This window comes from Pristiophorus japonicus, chromosome 20 (assembly GCF_044704955.1).
Source record: "Pristiophorus japonicus isolate sPriJap1 chromosome 20, sPriJap1.hap1, whole genome shotgun sequence".
In the NCBI taxonomy this organism is placed as follows: Eukaryota; Metazoa; Chordata; class Chondrichthyes; family Pristiophoridae; genus Pristiophorus; species Pristiophorus japonicus.
Genome location: NC_091996.1, coordinates 59,811,471 through 59,832,871, shown reverse-complemented (window position 1 = coordinate 59,832,871; position 21,401 = coordinate 59,811,471). Strand labels below are relative to the sequence as shown.

Sequence of the window (21,401 nt, the reverse complement as noted above, 5' to 3'; positions counted from 1 at the left end):
TCCTCTTTAAAACCTACCACTTTGACCAATCATTTGGTTATCTTCTTCTTATGTGGCTTGGTGTCAAATATTGTTTTATAACGCTCCTGTGAAGCGCCTTGGGATGTTTTACTATGTTAAAGCCTCTAATGGCTCTGTTAAAGGCTCTATATAAATTCAAGTTGTTTTTGTTGTTGAAGTGTAGTGAGAAAATCCCATTATCTTTTCACATCTTCTTGATTTCAGTCTCCCCTCGTTCACCCCCCTACTCCAAATAGAATCATCCATTCCTGCCTGTTTTTTGTCCTAACTTGCACTTCTGTGCATGCATCCCCGACACATGCACAGAAGCGAGTTCGGACAAATACTCTCCCGACTCCGCCACCCCCCCAGCACAATTTACACTAACCCTTTTCTGCGCATGCATCGGAATTGGCCCCGAACACCAAGTTGCCTGCCGAGCCCCGAGCTCCCCGCTGGGAGAGAGCCTGTTTGGGGGGGTTGGGGAAGGAAGAGCCTGTTTGGGGGAGAGGGGAAAGAGCCTGTTTGCGGCGGGGGGGAGGGGGGGGCGGTGAGAGAGAGAATCTGGTTGTTGGGAGGGAGGGGAGAGAGGCTGGTTGGGGGGGGTGGTGGCGGAAGAGAACCTGGTTGTTTGGGGGGGGGGGGGAGCCTGTATGAGGGGGGGGAAGAGAACCTAGTTGTTGGGGGGGAGGGGGGGGAGCCTGTTTGGGGAGGGGTGAGAGAGAGCCTGGTTTGGGGGGGGGGTGGGAGGAAGAGAGAGCCTGGTTGGGAGTGGGGGGGAGAAAGAGCCTATTGGTGATGGGGGGGTGGGGGGGGGGAAAGAGAGAGAGTCAGGGTGGGGGTGGGGCGGTGGAGAGAGGGAACTCATGGAAGAAAAATCACGTTCTTCCAACCCCCTTTACACCCACAGCCGACATCATTGGAATGGATGAAATCCAGAAGTCCCGACTCTGTCACTATTCACTTCATACCCAATAAACCTGTTAACAATCCGTACACAATGCCCCATCTATGGCGGAGCAGAGCGGGTTAAGGTCATGCACTTTCGCTTGTGTGAGGGACTTCGGCTGGGGGAAGGATGGACTTGCACTGGGGTAAGAGGATGCACTTGCACTTAGGTAAGGGACTTTGGCTGGGGGAGAGATGTGTCCTCTCTGACTTCTGAAATCCAAATGGATCATGTTACAATGTGCAAAGTTAGACTGGGCGGTTCCATTCACACATTTCAGAGAAACTTCAGGGTACGGCATATCCTCCAAGGGGACCAATCAGTAATAGGTTATTTGATAATGGAGAGCCAATCAGAGAAACAGCTTCAATTCAGTTAGTACAAATAAACGCATCCATTTCTGTCCCCACCCTCTAATGTTTCTCCCTCCTGGAAGTGCTGACACATGCTGGGGTCTGGTTACCTGGGGTGTTAACATCCGGCACTGCACACATTCATCGTGCATGAGCTGTTATGGTGTCAGCAGGTTATTTGCTTTTATGTGGTCAGGTGTGTGATAGGATATAGTATCATAACTGAGTCTGATCTCATCCTCATTCAACGTCAACCACATGCACTTTTCAGCAATGATCACTGGACAGTGGTCAAGAGAGGGAACTCTGGGTGATTTACGAGGCAATGACGCTGACATACTACCTGCTCAATCTGGTATCTAATCCACAGCAGTTTCTGAGAAGGGTGAAGGATTCTCTGGGAGAGCCTCCACTCAATATGTTAATCTGTCCCTTCAAATACAGACCGAATCACTGCATAAATTTGTTGGTTTAACTGCCAAGAGTTAAGTTCTGGCTAGAATCACAGAATTTTACAGCACAGAAGGAGGCCATTTGGCCCACTGTGTCTGTGAAAGGGCTATCCAATTAGTCCCACTTCCCTGCCCTTTCTCCATAGTCCTGCAAATGTTCCCTTTTCAAGTATATTTCCAATCCCCTTTTGAAAGTTATTATTGAATCTGCTTCCACCACCCTTTCCTGCAGTGCATTCCAGATCATAACAACTATCTGTGTAAATAAACGTTCTCCTCATCTCCCCTCTGATTTATCCCTATCTACTCTATCAAAACCCCATATAATCCTGAACACCTCTATTAAATCTCCCCTTAACCTTCCCTGCTCGAAGGAGAACAATCCCAATTTCTCTAGTCTATGCATATAACTGAAGTCCCGCATCCCTGATACCATTCTGGTAAATTTCCTATTCACCCTCTCTAAGGGAACAATCTCGGGAGATCCCTGGTTAAGCAATAGGAAGTAATGATCTAAAATATCGAAATAAAGTGACATTTCAGAATGGCAACAGTAATTTTATTTCTTATATATCTGTAATCAAACCTACTGATTTAAAGAAATAAAATTCTAATTTATGAGGTAGATTAGCAACAAATCTTTACTGGTGAAACCATTCGTGTAAATTATGATATACTTTTGACTGAGGAAGGCTATTAAATTTAGAGCAAATGTTACAAAACCTCTCTGTCCAGTCTGTGCACATCTTGACCGTGTACTTTTTCCGCCAGTTGAAATACTGCTCGTACTGAGTTCTGTTCTTCCACAGCCGCGTAAGGAAATTGCCCAGTTCTTTTTCAGAGGCAAAGTCGTTCACGTGAATGAAGGAATCTGGCGGGACAAACTCTTCGTAGTTAGCTCGCGGGGGCCCCAACACCACGGGAACAGACCCAGCCACGAAGGCGTTTCTCCAGAGCTTCTCTGTGATGTAGTCTCTGTGTATGGAGTTTTCAAAGGCTAGGTAAAAGGCATATCTAGAGATGGTTGGCAGCAGTTTTTCTCTGGGCAGGAATTTTCTGGCCGCCTTTCCATATACGTCTACTATCATGTGCTTGGATAGATTGGCATGCATTTTTGCCCTCCGACTAGTTTTGTGGTAATTGCTAACTACCCACGTCGACAGGCCAGACTTCCGAGGGATGGAGAAATTGGACGGCTGGCCACTTGGCATGAGTGTCCCGTAAGGGAGGAAGATGTCAGAGTCGGTCTTGTAGGTCATGGTCCAGTTGAAGTGGCCATTGAGCTGATGAATCCTTTTTGTGTTAGTCGGTGATTCCAGAGACACCCAGAGCCACTTCTGGTTGGGAGGTCTCGTCTCCTGCGGCAGATTGGCGCTGTTGGTCTGCAGTTCCCGGTGATGGAACACCACGACATCTGCACGATCAAACATGGACCGGTTGCGCGTCAGAATGCAGTTGTCAATCGCATATAAATCCATGCAAACATCTGCTCCCATAGTGGAGTTTGGGAAAAATGGCCAATGCCATACCAACACGACGCGAGGATCTTGAGCCTTTGCGTAGCTTTTCAGCGGCCAGATCATCTGGCTGATATAACAATTAGTCACGAGCTGCATGAAGTATCCAGCTACCAATAGCAGTGCCAAGATTTTGCCAGTCTTCAATGTTGATAGTAAGTATACATGCAAGACTGCCATGTGTCGCTTTGCCGGCGATTGAGAAGAAACAGCAGCCTAAAGCTTGTTGAAACCTTCGTCCAAACATCTGCGGAACGTGAGCTGCTTGTGAGCTGTCTCTGTAACAACACATCAGGGTGATAGTGGTTAATATGCTGTGCCCTACACGACCTTTGAAGGTGCCAGGTGATCGACTATGAAAAGGAAGCGCCTGTATTTTGCATAGTTCATCCACAGTTCAGACTGGCATGAAAATTACCAAATCACTTTACGCACATTTTTAATTTTTTTTTAGCTGGCCTGTTGGAAGCTACACCCTTCATGATGCCAAGCAAGAACAGGTTTGCAATTTAGGGGCAACAAATAAATGAATTATAGAGAAAAAAGATGTCTAGTTTCTAAACCAATTGAGAATGAATATATAATTTTGTGCTGAAATACAAACATAAAGGAAGCATACCAAGGCAGATCCTCCCAGCACCCACCCAATTAATTCCCTTAACCACCCCCTATCTGCCTGAAACTGGGGTACAGTTTCATGCATCCCTGATATTCCATCACAGAGGCGTCATGGTGGAGTCCATCCTGAGACTATACTAAAGCAGGAGCACTGGGAAGTGATGCCGAGTGGAATCCCTGACTTTTATTTTCTCCACCGCCCCCCCCCCCCCCCCCCACCTCCCTCCTCTCCCTCCAACTCTACTTCATCAAAGGCTCAAGTTACTGATCTGAATATAACATCTTTTGCGCTGGATGACATCAAATTACTTGTGAGGTGCTGGTGATTGAATGTGGAACCTCCCATTCTGGGCAGTGCTGTCAATAATTGAGCCATCGAAACAGCATTGCTCCCACACAACATCCTCAGGTCAACTCAAGAGTACAATTCATTGGCAGTGATTGTTATGTCATGGACCTTTTCTACCACTCTTACTCTGGATTATGTTAGCTTTTGTATCTCAGACCACTCTCACTGGCGAGTTCCAACTCCTCGAGCCTGAAATTAGTCCAGGCCAATGGAAAAGAAAATCAAGGCAAGGTTGCTGATTTGCTATGAGCCTGTTTCGGCCTACTGACGTAAACACATTCAACCCCTACCATACCTTTGAGTGGCTATCCTGTCCTTGAACTCAAGGATCTATCCTTGGCCCTCTCCTATTTCGCATCTACATGTTGCCCCTTGGCAACATTATCTGGAAACACAGCATCAGTTTCCACATGTACGCTGAGGACACCCAGCTCTACCTCACCACCACTTCCCTTGACCCCTCCACGGTCTCTAAATTGTCAGACTGCTTGTCCGACATCCAGTACTGGATGAGCAGAAATTTTCTCCAATTGAATATTGGGAAGACCGAAGCCATTGTTTTCAGTCCCCCGCCACAAACTCCGTTCACTAGCCACTGACTCCAGCCCACTCCCCAACTTCTGTCTGAGGCTGAATCACACTGTTCGCAACCTTGGTGTCATATCTGACCCCTGAAATGAGCTATCGACCACATATCCACAGCATAACTAAGACTGCCTATTTCCATCTCTGTAACATCGCCCGTCTCTGCCCTTGCCTCAGCTCATCCGCTGCTGAAACCCTCATCCATGCCTTTGTTACCTCTAGATTTGACTATTTCAATGCACTCCTGGCTGGCCTCCCACATTCTACCCTACATCAACTAGAGGTGATCCAAAACTGCCCGGGTCCTAACTTGCACCAAGTCCCACTTACCTATCACCCCTGTGCTCACTGATCTACATTGGCTTCTGGTTAAGCAATACCTCAATTTCAAAATTCTCATCCTTATTTTTAAATCCCTTCAGGACCTTGCTCCTCCCTATCTCTGTAATCTCCTCCTGCCCCACAACCCCGAGATGTCTGCACTCCTCTAATTCTGCCCGTTGGTGGCCGTGCCTTCTGTTGCTTAGGCCCCAAGCTCTGGAACTCCCTGCCTAAACCTCTCCATCTCTCTTTCCTCCTTCAAGACACTCCTTAAAACCTACTTCTTTGACCAAGCCGTTTGTCACCTGCGCTAATTTCTACTTGTGCGGCCTCAGTGTCAAATTGTTTTATCTCATAATACTCCTGTTAAACGCCTTGGGACGTTTCACTACGTTAAAGGAAACTGTATAAATAGATGTTGTTGTTGTTGTTGTTGAGATCTAGGTAATATTTCAGTGACGTGTGCAGGATAACAAACTGCAAATCCTGTCTGGTAATCTAATTTAATTGTAGCTGTAATTTACCCTGTGGCTCCAGAGGCTCTCTCACTAGGTGTCAGCCGTAGCTATGGTGGTATCACTCTCGCCTCGGAGTCAGAAGGTTGTGGGGGCAAGGACTTGAGCACATAATCCAGGCTGACACTCCAGTACAGTGCTGAGGGTGTGCTAAATGGTCGGAGGTGTCGCCTTACGAATGAGGCTTTAAACTGAGGCCCCGTCTGCCCTCTTGGGTAGGCGTCAAAGATCTCATGGCATTATTTTGAAGAAGAACAGGGGAGTTCTCCCTGGGTTTTGGCCAGTATTTATCACCAAAAATGGATTAGCTGGTCATTATCACATTGCTGTTTGTGGGTCTTCGCTGTGCAAAAATTGGCTGCTGTGTTTCCCACATTATAATAGTGACTACACTATGAAAGCAGTCCATTGCCTGTAAAGTGCTTTGGGATGTCCTGTGGTCATGAAAGGTGCTATATGAATGCAAGTTCTTGGTTTTCTCCAGCTTTATCAGCCTTCACATCAGACCTTGTTTAAAATATTAAGCAAATTTATTAAATGATGAACAAGTGATATATTGAATTATTTATGGTCTCCTCAAGGGAACAAAACAAAAAAAAAAGTTAAATCTAATGCGGGGCTAATCTGTTAGGATAACTTTTATATATATATATCATCTACCCACTGATGTACTGTGACCAGATTTAAAGGGACAGTCACCAAACCAATACGAGACAAAAGAAAAACGTTTTTGTAACAGGGATGTTGGAACAGATGGTCTGGACTGCGCTGTTGTTCAGTGAGTGCCTCATGGTGAGGCCTAAAACAAGAGGAGAAAACACACTCAAAAAAATATGAAATTTAACAAACTACCAACCTCCGATCTTCCTTGTCTGTGTGCCTCAGTGCAGTGCTCATGGTGGCATTTGCTAACTTCACTACCAATTATTGAACTGTATTAGATATGACTGTGGTAGTATCTAGTGCCTAGCCATGTTACTTGTCTTTCTATGCTATTTCATAGTCCCCACACACTGGTCTGTCTTCACCTCACCTTATAAAGCAAAACAAAAAAGCCCAGACTAGTTGGCTGCAATTCAAAAGGAGCTCGGGGTTGAGTCTACTCCTCTTCCTTTGGGGCAACTGCTGTCCTCGCTCTGCTTCACTGACCTAGTTTATGAGGAAATTGTCGCTCATTGGGCGTAAGATCTATGGGCTAGAATTTGCAGTGGCTCACCGCCCGGTTTCTCAGCGGAATTGGCCATTTTGGGCGATAACCGGGTCGGCGAGAAATTGACCAGCAGAGTTACACTGGCAGTTTCGAGGTACCGCTGGGGAGCGGACCGCCGGCGTGCACTGTCCACAGATCGCCCTGGCGCGATATTTGGCTCAGCGGTGACCCGTAGGCAAGTATAAAAAAAAAGGCCAAGAGAATCAGTGGAGCTGGGCGTTAGGTGAGTAGCTCTGCAAGAAAAAGGTTAGTAATTGTTTATTAACTCATTATTTTAAAATTCTTTTGTGGTGATTTAAGTTAAAAGGGTCCTGAGAATGTTATGATTTTTTATGTTCTGTTTTTTTGAAAAATATTTTGAGTGTTTTTCTCCTCCTAGGCCCAACCGGCAGCCTCGGGTAAATTTTTAGTGAATTTTAAATTAACGCTCATTTTCTTTAAGAACCGCCCAATCGACTATAAATTCCACTTTTTCGCCGAGAATCGGGATACAATGGCCATTTTTTTTCACTGGGTGGATTTTTTTCTTTTTTGGGGAATGTTTTCGCCGGCGATAATCTTGGGAATCTTAGCGGTCTTTTGGGTGGCAATCGGGCGCTGGCGGGTTGTTGGGAAATTCTAGCCCTGTCTCTTTATGTTGCAGCTCACTGTGTCATTGGGCTGCCCAGAAACAATGAGCAATGAGATTTGCAACGATGGTTTAACAGGCCATGGCATTTCGGTTTCAGACAGGAAGCCTTGATGGGCAGTTTACAGAGAACGCTAATTAGGTGCAAACATGCCACATGAGACAGCGACTGGTGCAATCAGATAAGGCACAAATGCACTGCTCCACACAGTCTCCCTCAATTCCTCCTGTGGGGGTTGAGATTGTTCTATGCGATATCAGTATTGAAAGCGTCAACTCACTTATTGCAAATGTATCAATACCTCTTAAAATGGGTGGCAGAGGAATGTGTAGTATTGCACAGCTCAATAAAAACCCTGTGCTGATTTGCCGTTCTCAATTCTGGGACAAGCATAGCACAAAAACTGAGTCTGCCCACATTGCTTTCATAAGTACTGATCTGGTATTTGAAGCCCCAATTTCCCAAAGCCTTGTGCCACTGTTAACCAGAGATAAATTGGGACTTTGTGCATCATAGAATCACAGAATGGTTACAGCGCAGAAGGCGGCCAGTCGGCCCATCGGGCCAGTGCCGACTCTCAACTAGTCCCACTCCCCCGCTCTTTCCCCGTAGCCCAGCAATTTTTTTTTCCTTCAGATACTAATCCCACTCCCTTTTGAAAGCAGTGATTGAGTCTGTTTTCACCACCCTTTCAGGCAATGCATTCCAGAACCCAACCACTCGAGACGCTTTGCGCACCATTCTCTAGATTCAAATCCGGAGCCTTTATGGAGGTCCGCGCTACTGGCCTCCCGAAATATTCATTTAAATAAAGGATTAATGAGCCCACACTGGATTTTCTGACATCAGATGTGACATTCTGAGACTCGCCCTTAAAAACTAGCTGCAGAGACAGTGGAACCAGCGAAGCTGTTTAAAGGGATTTAAGTTTCCTTGTTCACTTTGGTTTTTTTAATGTCTCCTCAGTTGTATTTTGCTCCATGCAGTCAAGTTTTTTGCTGGGAAGGATGGTATTTTTACAATTTTTTCCCCTCTCCAATATTTTGCCTCATTATATGTAGTTTCTATTTGCTTTGGCGTGGCATCTTACAAAGGGGCAAGGCTGGATTTATCTTTGGGAGCTCCAACTGTGCTGAATAATTGCAATGAGGAAGAGAGGGGCCTAACTATGCAGGTGCAAAGACTCCGGAGATGCCTCAGTCAGACTTGTCACTAGTCCGGGACCTGCACTTCCTCCAGCCCTACAGCCCACTCCCTCAAACTCTCCATGCCTCTGGCTTTGGCCTCTAGCACATCCACCCATCCCTTCACTCCACCATTGGTGCCCGTGTCTTCAGCTGAGTAGCCCCATGTTCTGTAATTCTCTCCCCAAACCCCTTTGTCTCTCTTCCTGCTTTAAGACTATTCTTAAAGCCCAGCTTTTTTACCAAACGTTTGGTCACCCCTCCTAATATCCCTTTCGTCGGCTTGGCATCCATTAAAAAAAAATAGATCACTGTGATGCATTTTGGGACAGTTTTCTACATTGAAGTTGTCATTCTTGTACCTGAATGGATCAGAGGACTGCTGTCTAAAACACCTTTAGCTCACAAGACAGGTTCTCACAGGGTTATTCCATGTGCTGTACAACAGTCAGTACACATGCATCTGAATCAAAGATGGTTCTTCCTATAGAGGGAAGGTCACTGCAGCACAGGGCTTTCCTTTCAAGCTACCCCAGGACATGTATGTCACATCAGGCATGCTGCAGTGTGCACATTTATCAAGGAAAAGAAAGCTACTATGTTGGCCTGGGGCAACCTCCTCATCACCTCTCCTGTGGATAAGGAGACATCAACTGGACAAAGGACAGAGTGGCTGGTTTCCTGGAGTGCAAAGCATTACAGATGTGACCCATGTGGGTATGAAGACTCTTATGTCAGCTCCCATGGTCTCCAAGCAAAAAAAAATGTTTGAGATCTCACCAGCAGGAACACGATCTTGCCATCAATGCCACGGAGAAACACTTGGCCGATGGCTATTGAGAGAACCAGGCTACCCTCTGCACTCATGCCTGAGGACCACACTGAGGAAACCCCCAAGTGCCAGAAGTGGGCCTCAGGCTGGGAGCCTGAGCATCTGTTTGCAGTTCCACATCTGCCTCCTCCACCGCAAGGTAAGCAAGCAGTGCAGCTCAGGCACAATGAAAGAGTACACGTGAAAAGGGCAATGGCTGTGCACAATGCTTGAAATGGTAGATGCCACCGACTCAGTGAATTTCCAACTTAAGTTTGTGCTCTGCGTGATGGCCCCTTGAAGAGACGCATGCCAAAGGGAGGAGCATGCTCACCTTGGCTTGGCAGATAAATCCCCTGGACCTGATGGCTTGCATCCTAGGGTCTTAAGAGAAGTAGTGGCAGGAATTGTGGATGCATTGGTTGTAATTTACCAACATTCCCTGGATTCTGGGGAGGTCCCAGCAAATTGGAAAACTGCAAATGTAACGTCCCTATTTAAAAAAGGAGGCAGACAAAAAGCAGGAAACTATAGACTAGTTAGCCTAACATCTGTGGTTGGGAAAATGTTGGAGTCCATTATTAATGAAGCAGTAACAGGACATTTGGAAAAGCAATATTCGGTCAGGCAGAGTCAGCATGGATTTATGAAGGGGAAGTCATGTTTGACAAACTTGCTGGAGTTCTTTGAGGATGTAACAAACAGGGTGGATAAAGGGGAATCATTGGATGTTGTGTATTTGGACTTCCAGAAGGCATTTGATAAGGTGCTACATAAAAGGTTTCTGCACAAGATAAAAGTTCACGGGGTTGGGGGTAATATATTAACATGGATAGAGGATTGGCTAACTAACAGAAAACCGAGAGCCAGGATAAATGGGACATTCTCTGGTTGGCAACCAGTAACTAGTGGGGTGCCGCAGGGATCAGTGCTGGGACCCCAACTATTTACAATCTACATTAACAACTTGGAAGAAGGGACTGACTGTAACATAGCCAAGTTTGCTGCCGATACAAAGATGGGAGGAAAAACAATGTGTGAGGAGGACACAAAAAATCTGCAAAAGGACATAGACAGGCTAAGTGAGTGGGCAAAAATTTGGCAGATGGAGTATAATGTTGGAAGGTGTGAGGTCATGCACTTTGGCAGAAGAAAAATCAAAGAGCAAGTTATTATTGAAATGGAGAAAGATTGCAAAGTGCAGCAGTTCAGTGGGACCTGGGGGTACTTGTGCATGAAACACAAAAGGATAATATGCAGGTACAGCAAGTGATCAGGAAGGCCAATGGAATCTTGGCCTTTATTGCAAAGGGGATGGAGTATAAAAGCAGAGAAGTCTTGCTACAGTTATACAGGGTATTGGTGAGGCCACACCTGGAATACTGCGTGCAGTTATGGTTTCTGTATTTACGAAAGGATATACTTGCTTTGGAGCTAGATCAGGGAAGGTTCACTAGGTTGATTCCGGGGATGAGGGGGTTGACTTATGAGGAAAGGTTGAGTAGGTTGGGCCTCTACTCATTGGAATTCAGAAGAATGAGAGGTGATCTTATCGAAACGTGTAAGATTTATGAGGGGTTTTGACAAGGTGGATGAAGAGAGAATGTTTCTACTGATGGGGGAGACTAGAACTAGAGGGCATGATCTTAGAATAAGGGGTCGCCAATTTAAAACTGAAATGAGAAATTTCTTCACTCGGAGGGTTGTACATCTGTGGAATTCGCTGCCTCAGAGAGCTCTGGAACCTGGGTCATTGAATAAATTTAAGACAGAAATAGACAGTTTCTTAAATGATAAGGGGTTTATGGGGAGCAGGCAGAGAAGTGGAGCTGAGTCCATGATCAGATCAGCCATGATCTTATTGAATGGCGGAGCAGACTTGAGGGGCCGTGTGATCATCTTCTGTTCCTATTTCTTATGTTCTTATGTACCTTTCTCATTGGCTGAGAGGTACAGAGGAGCTGGCTGACTGCATTGTCTCTGTGCAGACCTCATTCTATGCTACTGGCTTGGCACCTTTACTGGAGGGTAGCCCATAGCCTTAAATAGGACTGTACTCCTTTAGGGCACCTTTTGCACCAGGATCCCCAGATCACCAGCATCAAAGATGAATGGATTGGGAGCAACCGACCGACTAAGGGTGGGAAGTGGCTCATGTGCAGCATAAACACCGGCATAGACTAGCTAGGCCAAATGGCCTGTTTCTGTCCTGTAGATTCTATGTAAGATAGATAGATTTTTGTTGGGTGTCAAGAATACGGAACAAAGGTGGTGTTATGTATTTGCTTCATGGGTTCTTTGCTGTTAAGAACGAGTTGGTTTATTAGCAAAGGTTTAACAATCACACTACACATTACAGTTCATTCACCAGGCTCACAACCATCTGCCTCATCATGGATCCCCTGAACGCAATTGGCTGGGGTCTTAGAGTCTTGTGAACATCACGTGACTGGCTAAACCACTCACAACTCAACAGCTCTACCAACCTGCGAGCATACTCTTAGGTTCATACATTATAGGTGGGTAAGTGGAGTTAAGGTGCAGATTAGCCATGATCTCATTGAATGGCTGTAAGGGTTATTGGATATCTGGACATTGTGTTTTAATATTTCTCAATGCAGAAAAGAAACGGCAGTAGCCTGTTGTGGGAGGGGCCCCAGGTACTTTCCCATGTTGTACTGAAATCCACATCTAATGGGCAGGGTTGGTCTGGGAAGTTACAATGGCCAGGAGAAGGCAACTCATCACAGGTAATGGGCAAAGATGGAGGTTCCATTGTTAAGCAATATGAACTGCTCAGTGATCAAGCCATGACCTGGAATGAGATAACCCCGAGAGGCAGGAAACCAGAGCAATAGAAAACCATTAAGCCCCAGACCGGTTGGAAGCGAAACCCTATCACCAGCCATCACTGGCATACACATGGGCCACTCAGACAGAAGCCTCAAAACAAGGGAAACTTTATTGGGCCAGAAGAAGCAAACAAACAGGATCTTGAAACAAGGAAAAACTTTATTTGGCCAGAAAAGGCAAACAGACTTTGGATATAAAAGGTGGCCGCATGGCCATAGTTGTCTCTTTTGCTCTCACTTGCTTCACCTCTACAAGGACCGAGCACTCTGTCTGGGATGGGGAAAGAAACCATAGACAGTACGGAACCAGGAGAAGCAGCGAGTACGCCAACAAATCAATGAGCATCATCCCTGCCCACGCATCTTTAAGATCACAGCCACTGTGTAAGGAGGTGTCGTGTGTTCTCCCAACAAAGCCTTAGAAGGGTTTTAGTGGGGAGGTTTTGCTCCAAAGACGATAGGGGTATGCCCAGCCGGTCGGTACAAATTCAGGGGTACACTGTGGATCTGAGCAGAGGGTTTAGACGTTGGGTACTTCGCGATAGGGGCGATTTAGACATGCCAGGGTATTGGATTGCACTACATCACTATGTTTACTTGTAGTTTTGTTGTGTTGAGGTAGCTTTAATAAAGCAGTGACGGTTGAGACCGAGGTATTTGTCCATGACTCATTCATCTGTTCAGTGCAGTAATCACTCCTAGGTCTGGAACTATTATAACATGGGGGTGCATCGAAAACAGCTAAGGGAATCCACTTACATGGCAAAGTAGGCTCAAGGGGCTGAATGGCCTCTATTTCTGTGTTACGAATGGGAGCAGTGCCTTCATTGGGCCAGTGTCAGCAAATAAGCAACTTTTCTGTCCCCACCACAGTTTTCCTCTTTTACGATGATTCCAGCATTTAAGGGCTGCGCTTGCACTTAACTTTAAAATCCCCAACCAGGTCTGCTGCAGTTCCCTGTAGTTTAATAGAAATAAGGGGTGAAAATTGTCCCCCTCCCTCCACCAAGGGTGTTGCAGCCTCCAGGTTTGTGCTATCAGAAAACTGGGCCCAGTGTGCCTGCAATGTGCTCTTAATCAATGAATGTCTATCAGTGGAAAGAAAACATCAAAAATTGTGAAATATGAAACCAGGCTACTCACATGGCCATGTCCTTCTGTAGGCACTTACAGTCCTCTTCATAGTTAAGCATAGTCCCTACTTTTGTGCCATCTGTAAATGTTGATATTGTGCCCCCTACGCCCAAGTCCAGATTATATTGAAAAGAGCAATGATCCCAATACTGACTGGGGTGGGGGGCAGCCGGGGGAGGGGCTGGGATTATAATGCCACTGTTTACATCCTTCCATTCAGAAAAATACCCATTAACCTTTAGCCCCTGATTTCTGTCCTTTAAATCAACTTCCTACCCGATCTGCCACATTCCCTTTAATACTGTGTGCCTTCATTTTATCAACAAGCTTCCTCTACGGCACTTTATGAAAATCCATACAACATCCAGTGTTTCCTTTATCAAAACACCCTGTTATTTCTTCAAAGAAGCATATCAGACACAAATGACTTTTTTTAGATGTATGCTGGAGTCATACCTAGCACAAAGGAAGATGGTTGTATTTGTTGGAGGACAATCGGGTACGGTGACATAGGGGTTATGTTATTGGACTAGTAATCCTAGAGGCCTGAACAAATGATCACGAGACACGAGTTCAAATCCCACCATGGCAGCTGGGGAAATTTAAATGTTGTTAATTGAATAAATCTGGAATTAAAAAGCTATCAGTAATAGTGATCATGAAACTGTCATAAAAACCCATCTGTTTCACTAATGTCCTTTACGGAAGGACATTTGCTGTTCTTACTCCAGACCCACAGCAATGTGGTTGACTCTCAACTTCCCTCTACAGTTCAAGAAGGTGGCTCACCACCACCTTCTCAAGCCAATTAGGGATGGGCACTAAATGCTGGCCTTGCCAGCGATGCCCACATCCCGTGAATGAATAAAGCAATCATCTCAGCCCCAGGACCTCGCTGCAGGAGTTCGTCAGGCCCAAACATCTTCAGCTGCTTCATCAATGACCTTACCACCGTCATAAGGTCAGAAATGGGGATGTTTGCTGATAATTGCATAGTGTTCAGTGCCATTTGCAACTCCTCAGATAATGAAGCAGTCATTGCCCGAATGCAGCAAGATCTGGACATGCAGGCTTGGGCTGATAAGTGGAAAGTAACATTCTTGCCACACAAGTGTCAGGCAATGACTATCTCCAACAAGCGAGAATCTAACCACCGCCCCTTGACAATCAACGGCATTACCATTGCCGGATCCCCCACCATCAACATCCTGGGGGTCACCAGGCCAGAAACTTAACTGGACCAGCCACATAAATACTGTGGCTGGGTATTCTGTGGCGAGTGTCTCATCTCCCAACTCCCCAAAGCCTTTCCACCATCTACAAGGCACAAGCCAGGAGTGTGATGGAATACTCCACTTGCCTGGATGAGTGCAGCTCCAACAACATAAGAAGCTTTGACACCATCGAGGACAAAGCAGTCCGCTTGATTGGCACATCATCCACCACCTTAAACATTCACTCTCTCCACCACCGGCGCACCGTGGCTGCAGTGTGTACCATCAACAAGAGGCACTGCAGCAAGTCGCCAAGGCTTCTTTGGCAGCATCCGTGACCTCTACCACCTAGAAAGACAAGGGCAGCAGGCGCATGGGAACACCATCATCTGCAAGTTCCCCTCCAAGTTACACACCATCCTGACTTGGAACTATATTGCCATTCCTTCATCGACACTGGGTCACAATCCTGGAACTCCCTCCCTAACAGCATTGAGGGAGTAACTTCACCACAAGGACTGCAACGGTTCAAGAAGATGGCTGACCACCACCTTCTCAAGGGCAATTAGGGATGGGCAATAAATGCTGGCCTTGCCAGTGATGCCCACATCCCAGGAACGAATATAAAAATGCTTACGGTCATTAGAGTACAGGTTTTATCGTGCATCATAGCCTCTATACATTTACCCACCACCAATGTAGGCTGACTGGTCTATAGTTACCTGCTTTATTCCATTAACACTTGCTGAACTAGGATGTAGTTGTTTCATCCTTTGACTCTTTTTCCATGATCTCAGGAGTTCACAGGAATCTGTTCTCTATCCTGCTCTGATCCTTTTTCATAGAATTACATTTGTAAATGAGGGGCCTATGGTTTGCTTTAGGTCCCCTCCACCAAATGATCTTGCAGTGAGCAAAACAGGTCTGCTCTGTTTAGGATGCTTAGCGACAATCACCAAAAGGTAAGTTTGAAAAAAGAACAATTATAAAAACCATTCCCACAAAGGCAAAATACTGCAGATACTGGAAATTTGAAATATAAACAGAAAATGCTGGAAATACTCAACAGGTCAGGCAGCATCTGTGGAGAGAGAAACAGAATTAACATTTCAGGCCGGTGGCCATTTATCAGAACTGGAAAAGGTTATAGATGTATCAGTTTTTAAGCAAATACAGAGGCAGGGAAGGGTAGGGAGAAGGGGAAGAAGGAACAAAATGGAAGGTCTGTGGTCAGGTGGAAGGCAGGAGTGATTAAATAACAAAAGGGATGATGGTACAAGGCAAAACAGAGTGGTAATGGGACGAGTTCAGAAATAAAAGATGTGTTTAGAGAAGGTGTAAATGGAAATAGTAGAATCATCACCAGCACTTGTCTGAAAAAATGGGAGCAGTGATTAAGATCTGATATTGTTGAACTCTATGTCGAGTCCAGAAGGCTGTAAAGTGCCTAATCGAAAGATGAGGTGCTGTTCCTCGAGCTTGCGTTGAGCTTCATTAGAACAGTGCAATAGGCCGAGGACAGAGAGGTCAGAGTGGGAGTGGAGCGGGGAATTAAAGTGACAGGCGACTGGAAGCTCGAGGTCACGCTTGTGGACTACATGGAGGCGTCCAATCTGCGTTTGGTCTCCCCAATATAGAGGAGACCACGTCGTGAGCAGTGAATATAGTTTACCGAATTGAAAGTAGTACAAGTAAATCGTTGATTCATCTGGAAGGAGTGTTTGGTGCCCTGGATGGTGGGAAGAGAGGAGATAAAAGGGCAGGTGTTGCATCTCCCGCGCTTGCAGGGGAAGGTGCCGTGGGAAGGGGAGGGGGTGCTGGAAGAGTGGACCAGGGTGTTGCAGAGGGAGCGGTGCCTTCGAAATGCTGAGGGGGGTGGGAGTGGGGGTGGGGGAGAGGCAGATGTGTTTGGTGATGGGATCACACTGGAGGTGGCAGAGGATGATCCTGTTGTACGTGGAGGCTGGGGGGGTGGAAGGTGAGGACAAGGGGGACCCTATTGTTGTTTTGAGAGGGTGGGGAAGGGGTGAGAGAAGAAGTGCAGGAGATAGAACGAACACGGTCAAGGCAATTTCTGCTTGTATTATAATAAAAAGACATTGCTGTTGGCTCCCTTGTGTGCTGTAAGATTCTATGATTGAGAAACCAAAAGGCAGGACCAAGGCCCAGAGTGCAGGCCGGCATCAATGAATCAAAAGTGCAACAGCAATTCAGTAAGAATTCAGCGACTTTTATAAGTGGAGGAAAGAAAATCGGTAACGAAACAAAACCAAATAAAAGAAGGAAACTGCAGAGTTTGCTATTATGCAGAGGGCATTGAAGCGTTCAGAATATGCCTGTGTGCATCTCAGATAGTCACGTACAGAAGGGCAGATCAGAACTTGAGGATGTTATGTTCCTGTTTTGTCTGAAGCTGTGATAGCGGTATCTGATTAGATCTGTTATCAGCCTTCTAGGGAAAAACACAAGTAGAAATGAATCTTACACTCCACCCATAAATATATACCAACTGATCTCCAGCGTTGCTCATGGGGAGTAAGAAGCTTGGTTGTTGCAAAGGGTGGGGATTGCTGTTGTTTGGAAGGGTGGGGGCACAGTGGGTGGTGGGGGAGAGAGAGATAATATATCTCTTTTGAATGAATTTAGAAAGATGTGTAAGAGATTTCTCCATAGGCAATGACACGTTTATTGATTGGTTCTCGGAAAATAAATAAGTTTTCTTTGCTCACCACAGGTAGATTTAGAAAAATCTGTGTGTTGCCTCACATGTCACACTCAGGTAAACAATGGCATGAGTGAATCTTTTCTTACTCTGTCCATTTGCGGCCTGGATTTTGATAACAAAAGGCCAACAAGTATATAAACTCAAGAAAAGATTAAAACTAATTTGCACCTCTCCGTTTTTATCAAATATCTCTGCAACAATATCAGTGTTGTCAAAATAAACATTTACGTCCAGAACTTCTATTCAGAGCCTTCCTCCAGGATGGATAAATATTGGCCAGGACTCCAGGGATAACTCCGTGACTCACCATCACCAACTTCTCCCACAGCCAAATTATTTCATCCCCTAGAGTTTTATAGCTCCCCAAACTACACCCTCTGCCATCACATATCTAACATCACAGTCACATAACAAAGACCAGAATGAACTCAGCCTCTTTGAAAACAACAAGTCTTCCAGTTAAGCCCCAACTTCCTGCCTGATGACACACCCACTTTGACACACCGGCCAAATCTACCTTCACAAACAACCTTCTGCTCCACGCACAAACCCACGATGATGGCAAGATAACCTCGTGCATTTAGATGAAATCTTTCAAGATACAAATTCATCTCATTTTTCAGTGACAATCATTTCCAATTTCTATGTAGATCTTCCTGAACATTTAATCTACTTTACATTCATTCTTTGAGTTTTCAACAATATTGCCTTTATTCTCAAAACCTGCAACATATCATAAATCATAATGTGTTAGCTGTGGGTCAGTAATTAGCAATCTTTCCTGAGTCAGAAGGATGTGGGTTCAAGTCCGACTCCGGAGATGTGAGCACAAATATGATTTTTTTTTTGCTAATTTACATGGAAACTGACTTCTGTACACCAACGTAATTAGTAAATGGTTCTGTATAGTTTTTAAAAAAAAAGTAATTTTCAGTTATTTAAAATCGGGTTACTCACGGGTGGAGGCAATGTTCCCTCCAATTTTATTTTGGTACGCGGTCCCTTTAAATTTGCTGCACGGCTGGGCATGCGCGGTATCTTTTCCAGCGGCAGCAGCTGGTGAGCTGCCTGCACGGGACCTCCCGATTGGCGAGCGGTCGGGCGGGACCTCCCAATTGGTGAGCAGCCAGACAACCGCACACCTTAGGGGGACATTTGGTGGAGAATTAGACATTAAAAATGCTTATTTTTGGTGATAAACCCATTTTCAGCTGTATTAATAAAACCGCACCAGGTTACCACTCCTAAATCCATCAAGTAATATGCTTAATGGAAATTTAAAAAAAAAAAGACGTTCTAAAACATGCCCGATCGTTCTAGTTCATGCCAGATTTTACGTTCGGTGATATGCAAATGAGTTTGAGCAGAAACTTAATGAAAAAAACACTTCTTAAAACTAGCGCAATTTTGAGGGCAATTTGCGCCCATATCACTGTGTCCAAAGCGGAAACACTGGTGGCTGGAAAGTGTCATGTATGTACATTGTGTTTGTAGCCACCAGATGACGTCATTGTTGGAGGCCACTGAGCTGCACGTCTATGGTGCTGCTCAGGTATAAAAGGCCAGCCATTTTGAGAGTCAAGCACTTTGGGCCTAAATAAAGCAGAACCAAGGTTGCACCTTGCTTAGTTAAACAGTACTCAGTTTGAATCTTTATTGCATATGTAACATTTGGCAATGACAATACAAGAACCTTTATTTGCAATATGAGCACGATTGGATTTTTAGAGTGATTCGTGGAGGGAGAAGATTGGGCAGACTTTGAGAGCCCTTTGAACCAGTACTTCGTGGCCAACAAAATGAAGGGGGTCGACGATGCAGATCGGCGCTGGGCCGTGTTCCTCACAGTGTGCGGTTCAAAGATCTACGGTCTGATAATGAATCTACTCATGCCTAGTGATCCAACAGAGAAAATGTACGAGGAGATGTGTACATTGGTACGGGAGCACCTCAAGCCAGATGACGGCATCATCATCGAGATACAGGTTTTATACATACATTCGATCGGAGGGCCAGAACGCGGTGGAATTTGTTGCCGACCTGAGACATCTAGCGGGACTGTGTAAGTTCAGGACGGTGTTGGCAGACATGCTGCGGGATTTCTTTGTTATCGGTATCAACCACGAGGAGATCCTGCGCAAACTTCTGGCGGTGGAGGAGTTGGATTTAAAAAGGGGCCATCCAGATCACTCACTCATGTATGACGACGGACAGGAGTCTAAAGCAAATATCGGTGAAGAACTGAACCTCGGCAAGTACTGTAAATGCGATTGATTCGGTGTTCGGCCGAGCGGCACATGGCAGTGCCTATCCGGCTGCATTCGCGAAACCTATGGCTGCCCAAAGTCCGCCAGCGGGAATGTATCCGACTTCTCAGTGTTGACGTTGTGGGGGAAATCATCGGCACCAGCAGTGCCGATTTAAGCAATATAGTTGCAATGGATGTCTGAGAGTGGGGCACCTCCAGCGCAAATGTCCGCAGATGAGCAAGCGAGCTGTGACACATCATGCGGAGAATGAGAGTCAGACTAGCGTGGATCCGCATACGCCATCCGAGATGCCAGAGGAGGAAGTGTATGGACTGTACTCTTTCAAAACCAAGAGTAAACCAATTTTGATTAATGTGAAGTTTAATAGGATACCAGTATCGATGGAACTGTACAGGGGCGAGTCAATCGATCATGAACGAGAGGGCATTTAATAAGCTGTGGGATACGAAGACTGTGAGGCCTAGGCTGAGCCCTGTTAATGCCAAGCTGCACATGTACACCAAAGAACTGATAAAGGCGAGTGGCAGTGCACAAATTAATGTATCATATAACAGTGCGGTTCACAAGTTGCCACTGTGGATTGTTCCAGGCAATGGCCCAATACTGCTCGGCAAGAGCGGGTTGGAGAAAATCAGATGCAACTGGAACGACATACAGGAGGAAGACACATGTGCCCAAGTATTGAGTAAGTTCCCCTCGCTGTTCGAACCGGGTATCGGCAACTTCACAGGAGCCAAGGTGCAGATCCATGTGGACTCAGATGCAAGACCCGTCTATCATAAAGCTCGGGCAGTGTCGTATGAGATGACGGAGAAGGTTGAAATTGAACTGGACAGACTCCAGCTTGAAGGGATCATATCACCGGTCGAATTTAATGAATGGGCCAGCCCCATTGTTCCTGTACTGAAAAGTGATGGCATAGACAGAATCTGTGGAAACTACAAGGCTACGATCAACAAGGTTTTGAAACATAGAAAATAGGTGCAGGAGTAGACCATTCGGCCCTTCGAGCCTGCACCGCCATTCAATAAGATCATGGCTGATCATTCCTTCAGTACCCTTTTCCTGTTTTCTCTCCATACCCCTTGATCCCCCTAACCGTAAGAGCCATATCTAACTCCTTCTTGAATATATCCAGTGAACTAGCATCAACAACTCTCTGTGGCAGGGAATTCCACAGGTTAACAACTCTGAGTGAAGAAGTTTCTCCTCATCTCAGTCCAAAATGGCCTACCCCTTTTCCTAAGACTATGTCCCCTGGTTCTGGACTTCCCCAACATTGGGGACATTCATCCCGCATCTAACCTGTCCAGTCCCGTCAGAATCTTATATGTTTCTATGAGATCCCCTCTCATCCTTCTAAACTCCAGTGAATAAAGGCCCAGTTGATCCAGTCTCTCCTGATATGACAGTCCAGCCATCCCTGGAATCAGTCTGGTGAACCTTCGCTGCATTCCCTCAATAACAACAATGCCCTTCCTCAGACTAGGAGACCAAAACTGAACACAATCCAGGTGAGGCCTCACTAAGGCCCTGTACAACTGCAGTAAGACCTCCCCGCTTCAATATTCAAATCCCCTAGCTATGAAGGCCAACATACCATTTTCCTTCTTTACCGCCTGCTGTACCTGCATGCCCACTTTGTGACTGATGAACCATGACACCCAGGTCTCGTTTTGCTAGTCTGCCACCATTCAGATAATATTCTGAAGC

At 45.8% G+C, this 21,401-nt stretch overlaps 1 protein-coding gene across 2 annotated transcripts in view; it reads right to left on the bottom strand.

Moving 5' to 3' along the window:
* Nucleotides 1–721: 721 nt before the first annotated feature.
* The window catches only part of LOC139232938 (alpha-(1,3)-fucosyltransferase 7), a 38,016-nt gene continuing 17,336 nt past the window's right edge, over nucleotides 722–21,401 (bottom strand). The window contains exons 1-2 of one of the 2 annotated variants that reach the window (XR_011588116.1): nucleotides 15,416–15,503; nucleotides 3,531–3,549 (exon numbers count right to left, since the gene is read on the bottom strand). Coding sequence is in view for 1 of the 2 variants with exons in the window: in XM_070863431.1 (XP_070719532.1) it covers nucleotides 2,396–3,451 (1,056 nt within the window). In the remaining variant the exon portion in view is untranslated. Of the gene's footprint in view, nucleotides 3,550–15,415; nucleotides 15,504–21,401 lie in introns of those variants that run through there. The other variant, XM_070863431.1, reaches the window with a different exon arrangement.